This window comes from Oncorhynchus tshawytscha, linkage group LG16 (assembly GCF_018296145.1).
Source record: "Oncorhynchus tshawytscha isolate Ot180627B linkage group LG16, Otsh_v2.0, whole genome shotgun sequence".
NCBI lineage: Eukaryota > Metazoa > Chordata > Actinopteri > Salmoniformes > Salmonidae > Oncorhynchus > Oncorhynchus tshawytscha.
Genome location: NC_056444.1, coordinates 16,395,860 through 16,406,893, shown reverse-complemented (window position 1 = coordinate 16,406,893; position 11,034 = coordinate 16,395,860). Strand labels below are relative to the sequence as shown.

General features: G+C 41.8%; 1 protein-coding gene across 1 annotated transcript in view; it reads right to left on the bottom strand.

Annotated features, from left to right (window-relative positions):
• Window positions 1–5,961, bottom strand: part of LOC112216488 (vascular endothelial growth factor receptor 1-like) — a 99,242-nt gene extending 93,281 nt beyond the window's left edge. Inside the window, 1 exon segment of the mRNA XM_042298638.1 lies at window positions 5,681–5,961. Coding sequence (XP_042154572.1) covers window positions 5,681–5,738 — 58 coding nt within the window. The 5' untranslated portion in view covers window positions 5,739–5,961.
• Window positions 5,962–11,034: the final 5,073 nt, after the last annotated feature.

Genomic DNA, 11,034 nt, shown 5'->3' with positions numbered 1-11,034 from the left:
ATTCACTATACTGTGCACTTGATTATTATGAAATTATGCGTAGCAATGTACTGAGTGATCTACAAATCTATTTCCAGGAAATCCAGTGTGTTTTTACTGTTGCAGCCATTATTTAAAGGAGATGATTTATGTGTTACAAATGACCAATGAGTTGTGGCTTGAGCCAACAGCAGGGTATGGATGACTTTAATGATGTAGTCTATAACTCATCATAGTACAGTAGACTGGGGGGGACTTCCCATGTCCTCAGGTCTTCTAACAGTCATTTCACTCTCCTGCTTTGAGTAAAGCCTTTCTTTGGGTCCTCCACGTCATAACCAGCATGTCAAGCACTTTCAATTGACCAAAAGTGTGCCAGTATGCTATCCTCGCTACTGTCTTCCTGATCGAACACATCATTGCCCTATGACCATTATCTGACCCCTCAGTGACTAGCAACCCTCAAATGAGGTTGACCTTATGATGATGCATGAGTTGAGTTCCACCTCAGCTGGACAATATGAATGGAACCCCATTACTACTATTCATTGTTACCAGTGGATGCTCTAATTTTACTCACTCTGGTAGTTTCCTCTGCTTCCACTCTGAGTCATGCACACACACGCACACGCACACACGCACACGCGCACACACACGCACATGTGCACACGCACACACACACACACACATACACACACACATACATAGAAATACACACACGGAGAGTCCTGCAGCAGAGTCTATATGTCGGGGTAAATAGTTTAAAGGAGGAAGGGAAGGCAAGTCTCTCTCAGCACGGACCCAAGGGGCATTTCAACAGGCTGTGAATTGGACAGAAAGGCGCTTCCCATTTCATTCAATACAGCTGGAGCTTTCATCCAACAAACCCTAGTGTAGGATCTCATGCACTTCAAGGACATGGCCGTTTGAAACCCCAGAATGTGTCTGCACGACAGGAATAAGTTCATGAGCTGAATGTAGATGACCATTTCTTTGAAATGGACATGTTTTCCTCATGTGTTGTACATATTATTCCAATTATGTAAACCACAGAAGTTATTTTACATAGTGTGGTGACACTTGCATATCATTAGAGGGAAATAATAATGCTTGACCTTTGATATCTTGTGTTCACATGGTACAAATCATTCTTTTCAGATCCTTATCTGGGGCGGCAGGTAACCTAGTGGTTAGAGCGTTGGGCCAGTAACTGAAAGTCTGCTGGATCGAATCTCTGAGCTGACAAGGTAAAAATCTGTCATTCTGCCCCCGAACAAGTTGGTTAACCCACTGTTCCCCGGTAGGCCGTCATTGTAAATAAAAATAACTTGCCTAGTTAAATACTGACTTTCCTAGTTAAGTACAGACTTACCTAGTTAAATACTGACTTGCCTAGTTAAATACAGACTTACCTAGTTAAATACTGACTTGCCTAGTTAAATACTGACTTACCTAGTTAAATACTGACTTACCTAGTTAAATACTGACTTGCCTAGTTAAATACTGACTTACCTAGTTAAATACTGACTTGCCTAGTTAAATACTGACTTACCTAGTTAAATACAGACTTACCTAGTTATATATTGACTTGCCTAGTTAAGTACAGACCTACTTAGTTAAATACAGACTTGCCTAGTTAAATACTGACTTGCCTAGTTAAATACTGACTTACCTAGTTATATACTGACTTACCTAGTTAAATACCGACTTGCCTAGTTAAATACCGACTTGCCTAGTTAAATACTGACTTACCTAGTTAAGTACAGACTTACCTAGTTAAATACTGACTTGCCTAGTTAAATACTGACTTACCTAGTTAAATACTGACTTACCTAGTTAAATACTGACTTACCTAGTTAAATACTGACTTACCTAGTTAAATACAGACTTGCCTAGTTAAATACTGACTTGCCTAGTTAAATACTGACTTACCTAGTTAAATACTGACTTACCTAGTTAAATACTGACTTACCTAGTTAAATACCGACTTGCCTAGTTAAATACTGACTTTCCTAGTTAAGTACAGACTTACCTAGTTAAATACTGACTTGCCTAGTTAAATACAGACTTACCTAGTTAAATACTGACTTGCCTAGTTAAATACTGACTTACCTAGTTAAATACTGACTTGCCTAGTTAAATACAGACTTACCTAGTTAAATACTGACTTGCCTAGTTAAATACTGACTTACCTAGTTAAATACTGACTTACCTAGTTAAATACTGACTTACCTAGTTAAATACTGACTTGCCTAGTTAAATACTGACTTACCTAGTTAAATACTGACTTACCTAGTTAAATACTGACTTACCTAGTTAAATACTGACTTGCCTAGTTAAATACTGACTTACCTAGTTAAATACTGACTTACCTAGTTAAATACTGACTTGCCTAGTTAAATACTGACTTACCTAGTTAAATACTGACTTACCTAGTTAAATACTGACTTACCTAGTTAAATACTGACTTACCTAGTTAAATACAGACTTACCTAGTTAAATACTGACTTACCTAGTTAAATACAGACTTGCCTAGTTAAATACTGACTTACCTAGTTAAATACTGACTTACCTAGTTAAATACTGACTTACCTAGTTAAATACTGACTTACCTAGTTATATACTGACTTACCTAGTTAAATACTGACTTACCTAGTTAAATACTGACTTACCTAGTTAAATACTGACTTGCCTAGTTAAATACTGACTTACCTAGTTAAATACTGACTTACCTAGTTAAATACTGACTTGCCTAGTTAAATACTGACTTACCTAGTTAAATACTGACTTACCTAGTTAAATACTGACTTACCTAGTTAAATACTGACTTGCCTAGTTAAATACAGAAGAAAAAAGTCTGACACACAAAATAACACAGTATTTAGAAATGGAAACAGTATGGTAAATCCCAACTAGCACATTTGGTTCCTTGGAAGTTGTGGGAGCGTAAGTCTTTGGTTCCCCATTGGTTCTGGGAACGAAGCCATAAATGTTGTTTCCTACCTGTAAAAACTGAACGTTCTATGGTTCCCTGAAAGTTTTCTTGGGAAGTTTTATCAGCGCTCTGAGAAACGATATTATAGGTTATTTGAATGTAATTAAATAAAGTTCAGAGAGCATGTTGCAAGAAGACTTCTAATAACATGGCTAGCTTACTTTGGGTTAACTGTTTTGAACTCCAAGCACAGATAGGACACATGGTAACTAATTTGCTTAGGCATTAATTATGCAAACACATTTACTTTCTATTGTGGCATGAAGTCAGTGAGATTCAAACCAACACACGTGAACAGAAGAAAAGAGAGAGTATTTCTCCGCTGAGAACAGAATGTATGTTCTTAAATAACATTCTTCGAACATTCTTTGAATGTTACTAATGTTTTCTTGTGGTTTTTATAGAAAGTTTTCTTAATGTTCTGAGAACATGACTTGAAAGAGATCCATGAGGAAACTTGTAGAAAACATTATGCTGAAGTGCTTAAATTCACACAGAAGAACGTTGTTTCTTAACATTCTTGGAACAATTTGAGATCCTTACTTTAAATAGAACAATAAAGAAACCTATAGGAAACGCTATGCTTAAGTACTGGAATTCCATAGAGATAGATAGAGGACTCATCTTTATATCTGTGACATTATAGCATCTGTGAAAGCATGGGCAGTGCCATTGAGGCTACAACCCTTAGGAATCCCCACCTAGTTGACTACTTTTAAATGGTGGAAGCTTGGTGGAAGCCCATGCTAAAACGGCCTTTTGGGCACCAGAGGCCTCAATCATTCTCTATGTGAAATTCCCACCTAAGAAACATATAGTTCTCAGAACATTATATGCTACGTGGGTACCCTGCACCATTCCCATTCAAATATTGTGCATTAAAATGTGTATTTAAATTAGATAAAACAAATGCGATTTAATCATTGTGGACCTTATTTTGTTCCTTGATTATGCTAATAAATATATACAGGAAGAGGACAATAGTAACAATATATCAGGTTATGCAAGACAAGAAAACTTGGTCCATATACACTGAACAAAAATATAAACGCAACATGTAAAGTGTTGGTCCCATGTTTCATGAGCTGAAATAAAAAATCCCTGAAATGTTCTATACGTACAAAAAGCTTATTTCTCTAAAATGTTTTGCAGAAATGTGTTTATATTCATGTTAGTGAGCATTTCTCCTTTGCCAAGATAATCTATCCACCTGACAGGTGTGGCATATCAAGAATCTGATTAAACAGCATGATCATTACACAGGTGCACCTTGTGCTGGGGACAATAAAAGGCCACTTTACATGCGTAGTTTTGTCACACAACACAATGCCACAGATGTCTCAAGTTTTAAGGACGCTACAATTGGCATGTTGACTGCAGGAATGTCCACCAGAGCGGTTGCCAAAAAATTGAATATTCATTTATCTACCATAAGCCACCTTCAACATAGTTTGGGAGAATTTGGAAATCCAACTGGCCTCACAAACACTGACCACATGTATGGCGTCATGTGGGTGAGCGGTTTGCTGATGTCATCAACGTTGTGAACAGAGTGCCCTACGGTGGCACTGGGGTTATGGTATGGGCAGAAATAAGCTACAGAGGACAAACACAATAGCATTTGATCGGTGGCAAGTTGAATGAACAAAAATACCTTAACGAGATCCTAAGGCCCATTGTGAGGCCCATTTTTTAAAGGTATCTGCATATCTGCATTCTGTATTCCGAGTCACGTGACATCCATAGATCAGGGCTGATTTCCTCATATGAACTGTAACTCAGTAGAATCTTTGACATTTTTGCAATTAATTAAATTGTTGCATGTTGCGTTTATATTTTTGTTCAGTATAGTACAAAGTTGTTGACCAATAACCATATGCGCTGCGTCCATACTTTACGCACACAGGAGCCAGTTCGAGCCAGTTCACCTCAGTTTCCTCCCCGTGGGTCTGTTTTAGCTATAAGCACTGATTAGCGCCAGTTCCTGCGCTCTAGAAAGTTTCCTTGCGCTGGTCATGACCCCACACTCATTTATATTAGAACTTCAATTTCACAAACTCATCAGCGTCAGGAAGTAGCCAAACGCCCTGTGTGTGCCGATTCAACCCGGGTCAAAGAGCGCTCAGAAAGGCGGATACAAAGCAGGGCCACAGAGGTCTCCGTTATCCAAACAACTATCCCACAAGACAAGGCTTATCTACTAAACAACAGTTAGCTGTAAAAGAAGCGCACTTCTTCAACCACCCGTGCTATATGACCACACTGATATCTCAATGGGCCGATTAATGAGACAGTCGACGGAATAGCGCCAAGAAGACTTGGCCCGTTATGTTCAAAGCTCGGGATGCTGGCTAAACTGACTGCCAAGTGCCAAGTGTTTGAAGAATGTTCCCCTGGCGTCAATACTATCTCTTTACTGTGACAGTACGCACGTTCCTCCTGATTATGGTGGCAATCCATCTTACATGGTATTGCACAATAGGACTACTACTAATAGATGGCAAGTTGGCAACCTATGCGCACATCCTGGGTCAAGGATTTAGACAATAATTGCGCATCATGCCTCAATGTGTCCATAATACATTGATGAAGAAATATTGATACTTCTTTAAATCATAAATATAAGCACACTTGAATATGGAATGATTTGTGTGAATTGTCCATAGGCGACCGATAGTTTCATCAATCAGTGAACTCTCTACTTACCTTTTGCAAGCGCACTGCCAGACAATCCACATAGAACCACGAAGATAAAGCAAATCATGTTGTTTGTCTTCCCCGTTGCACTGAAGAGCTATGCAAAAAGAAACGTGTAACAGAGGGTTTAGTCCTTATTCTCCAGAGAATAGAAAGCTACAGACCGCACAGCATCAGCGCGCTTATCGTTGCTGATTCGCATTGATTCTGACGAGTAGGAGAGGTTTCCCGAATAGAGGAAAGGAGAACCGTGGGAGACGCTACAGAACACCGCGCATCAACTCCAGTAAACTTTATTCCCAATGTGAGCGTGGGCACCGGTTTTATACAGTTCCCATAGCAAGCGGATAACGGGCCTTCCCGTGACGTCCCATCGCCACACCCATGGCGCGTAAAAGCGGAGTCCCACCCGCACAGTACCCATTCTTACACAGTCACTCTAGACTAATTGAAACAATGAAGATGACGTACTGATACTGATACCCTGTCTAACCCACAAACATCACATAACCATACGATTTATTCAAAAACAGGGAGTAAACATAAGCATACACAAGCAATTACGCGCCACTGCTGCCTAAATCGCAGTGACCTGGGTGGCTGCGGGAAAAGAGGCACGTAGGCAATAGGGTATATCGCCAACAGGTGAGACTTTCTTGAGACAATTACCAGCTTTTATCCTATAAAACACCACCAATGTCTATCTACCCAGGTCCCACATGACAGTGGTGGGTGTATGCCCATGGCATGACCTTACCTGGTGTCAGGGACGCACATAATTCATTCACTTATTCATGGCAACAGCATGACAGTAGGGGTGGCAAGAGTTTTGACTAGATGGTACACAGCTACCGACTGAAGTGATCTTTCATATCAGGTTATGAGAACATACGCTGCAGGTTAGGATAATCAACCTAGCCGGTCAGGATAATTAGGTTAAGGTTAGGAAAAAGGTTAGGGTGGTTAGGGCTGGCTAAAATGCTATCCTAACCTGCTATGAAAAGTCACTTCCGTCCATAGCTGAACACCATCAAGCCACAAATTGACCACTTGGTCTATAAAAAGTGGTCAGATTGAGCAGATGCTAAACTACAAGACAGTTTTGCGAGCACAGACTGGAATATGTACTGTGATTCTTCCGATGGCATTGAGGAGTACACCACATCAGTTACTGGCTTATTATCAATAAGTACATCGAGGACATTGTCCCCACAGTGACTGTATGTACATACCTCAACCAGAAGCCATGGATAACAGGCAGCATTCGCACTGAGCTAAAGGGTAGAGCTGCAGCTTTCAAGGAGCGGGACTCTAACCCGGAAGCTTAAAAGAAATCTCGCTATGTCCTCCGACGAACCATCAAACAGGCAAAGAGTCAATACAGGACTAAGATCGAATCGTACTTCACCGGCTCCAACGCTCGTCGGATGTGACAGGGCTTGCAAACTATTACAGACTACAAAGGGAAGCACAGCCAAGTGCTGCCCAGTGCCACGAGCCAGACAGGCTAAATTACTTCTATGCTCTCTTTGAGGCAGGTAACACTGAAACATGCATGAAAGCATCAGCTGTTCCGGACGACTGTGTGATCACGCTCTCTGCATCCGATGTGAGTAAGACCTTTAAACAGGATTACCAGGACAAGTACTCCGAGCTTGCGCTGACCAACTGGCAAGTGTCTTCACTGATATTTTCAACCTCTCCCTGTCTGAGATCACCATAGACCCTGTGCCCAAGAACACTAAGGTAACCTGCCTAAATAACTACAGACCCGTAGCACTCACGTCTGTAGCCATGAAATGCTTGAAAGGCTGGTCATGGCTCACATCAACACCATTATCCCAGAAACACTAGACCCACTCCAATTTGCACTCCAACAGATCCACAGATGATGCAATCTCTATGGCACTCCACACTGACCTTTCACACCTGGACAAAAGGAACACCTGCATTGCTTGCTGTTTGGGGTTTTAGCCTGGGTTTCTGTACAGCACTTTGAGATATCAGCTGATGTAAGAAGGGCTATATAAATACATTTGATTTGATTTGATATTCGTTGACTACAGCTCAGCGTTCAACACCATAGTGCCCTCAAAGCTCATTACTAAGCTAAGGACCGTGGGACTAAACATCTCCCTCTGCAACTGGATCCTGGACTTCCTGACGGTCAGCCCCCAGGTGGTAAGAGTAGGTAACAACACATCAGCAATGCTGATCTTCAACACAGGGGCCCCTCAGGGGTGAATGCTCAGTCTCCTCCTGTACTCCCTGTTCACTCATGACTGCACGGCCAGGCACGACTCCAACACCATCATTAAGTTTGCTGATGACACAACACTGGTAGGCCTGATCACTGACAACAACGGGAGAGCCTATAGGGAGAAGGTCAGAGACCTGGCCGTGTGGTGCAAGGACAACAACCTCTCCCTCAACGAGATCAAGACAAAGGAGATGACTGTGGACTACAGGAAAAGGAGGACCAAGCACACCCCCATTCTCATCAACAGGGCTGTAGTGGAGCAGGTTGAGAGCTTCAAGTTTTTTGGCGGCCACATCACCAACAAACTATCATGGTCCAAACACACCAAGACAGTCGTGAAGACAACAAAACCTATTCCCTCTCAGGGGACTGAAAAGATTTGGCATGGGTCCTCAGATCCTCAAAAGGTTTTGCAGCTGCACCATTGAGAGGATCATGACGGGTTGCATCACCGCCTGGTATGGCAACTGCTCGGCCTCTGACCGCAAGGCACTAAAGAGGGTAGTGTGTACTGCCCAGTACATCACCGGGGCCTAGATTCCTGCCATCCAGGGCCTTGATACCAGGCGGTGTCAGAGGAAGGCCCTAAAAATGGTTCAATGCTTTTCCCCCCCCCCATTGCTGCTATTCTCTGTTATTATCTATGCATAGCCACTTTAAGAACTCCACATACTTGTACGTATAACCTCAGTTACCTCGACACCGGTGCCCCTGCACATTGACTGTGTACCCGTACCCCCTGTATATAGCCCCGCTATTGTTATTTACTGCTGCTCTTTAATCATTTGTTATTCTTATCTCTTACTTTTTTAGGTATTTTTCTTAAATCTGCATTGTTGGTTAAGGGCTTGTAAGTAAGTATTTCACTGTAAGGTAACACCTGTTGTATTTGGCGCATGTGACAAATACAATTTGATTTGATTTGAGTGCTCATATGAAAAGTGTGCCCAACCACTACCTCAGTGCATTGGGATATGTTTTTAGACCAAAGGAAAGAGTGCCTCCTACTGGCCCTCCAACACCACTTCCAGCAGCATCTGGTCTACCATCCAGGGACCAATCCTGCTTAGCTTCAGAGGCAAGCCAGCAGTGGGATGCAGGATGGTATGCTGCTGGCAAATACTGGCGGGAAATGAAACATGCTGTCGTACACATCGATCCAGAGCATCCCAAACATGCTCAATGGGTGATATGTCTGGTGAGTTTGCAGGCCATGGAAGAACTGGGACATTTTCAGCTTCCAGGAATTGTGTACAGATCCTTGCGACATGGGGCTGTGCATTATCATGCTGAAACATGAGGTGATGACGGCGGATGAATGGCACGACAATGGGCATCAGGACCTCACCACGGTATCTCTGTGCATTCAAATTTCCATCGATAAAATGCAATGTGTTCGTTGTCCATAGCTTATGCCTGCCCATACTATAACCCCACCGCCACGATGGGGCACTATGTTCACAACGTTGACATCAGCAAACCGCTCACCCACATGGCTCCATACACACTGTCTACCATCTGCCCAGTACAGTTGAAACTGGGTTTCATCCGTGAAAAGCCTTCTTCTCCAGGGTGTCAGTGGCCATTGAAGATGAGTATTTGTCCACTGAAGTCAGTTTTGATGAACTGCAGTCAGGTCAAGACCCTGGTGAGGACGATGAGCACACAGATGAGCTTCCCTGAGATGGTTTTTGACAGTTTGTGTGAAAAATGATTTGGTTGTGCAAATCCACAGTTTCATCAGCTGTCCAGGTGGTCTCAGACGATCCCGCAGGTGAAGAAGCTGGATGTGGTCCTGGGCCTGCGTGGTTACATGTGGATGTATTGCCAAATTCTCTAAAACAACATTGGAGGTGGCTTATGGTAGAGAAATAAACATTACATTCTCAGGCAAAAGCTGTGGTGGACATTCCTGCAGTCAGCATGCCAATTGCACACTCCCTCAACACTTGGGACATATGTGGTGTTGTGTTATGTGACAAAACTGCACATTTTAGAGTGGCCTTTATTGTCCCCAGCACAAGGTGGACCTTTGCAGTGATCATGCTGTTTAATCAGCTTCTTAATATGCCACACCTGTCAGGAGGATGGATTATCTTGGCAAAGGAGAAATTCTCACTTACAGCGATGTGAACAAATTTGTGCAGGAAATTTGAGAGAAATAAACTTTTTGTGCGTATGGAACATTTCTGGGATATTTTATTTCAGCTCATGAAACATGGGACCAACACTTCACATGTTGCATTTATATTTTTGTTCAGTATAAATAGGATATCTATCATGTTTAGTGAGTCTTGGTGAAATGTACAGTCCAATCAGCAGGTGTACATGTATAAACAATAGACAACATATAGACAATAGTGCCATCTAGAGAGAGACTCATACAATGGCATGATGGTTTGAGCTTCACAACCTACGACACAACCTACTAGTAAAATCGTTTTGTCGGTACACCATACAAAGATCAAATGAGCAGACAGACAACATTACAAAAGGCAACAAAACAAAAGGTACACTTAGAAAAAAAGGTGCTATCTAGAACCTAAAATGGCTATTCGGCTGTCCCCATAGGAGAACCCTTTAAAGAACCTGGTTTGGTTCCAGGTAGAACCCTCCTTTTGGTTCCCTTTTGGGTTTCATGTAAAGCCCTTACCACAGAGGGTTCTACATGGAACCCAAAAGAGTTATATCTGGAACCAAAAAGGGTTTGCCTATGGGGACAGCCGAAGAATCCTTTTAAAACCCTTTTTTCTGTGTACAGTGTACAGACACAAATAGACAACACACACATTGAACATATCACATAAGCGCTCTGTTTAATATGGATTTAACTCCTTCAATAATCTAAATACAAATGAATAAACAGGATTGTTTTTTTTCATTTACATCTTAATAAAAAGTGTTAGGAAATAAAACATGTTGAAATGGAATTGGATGATTGAGGTGTGATGTCATACAATGGCCACTGTGAGCCGCTGGTATCTTGGAAAGAGGGGGCAGCAACCCTCACTCAGGTTCCGAGGCTATTAGTAAAAGAAGCCTTAGTCACTAGTCTCAATGAAGGATATCATACTAGTATAAGATAACAGTGTACATTTGAAAC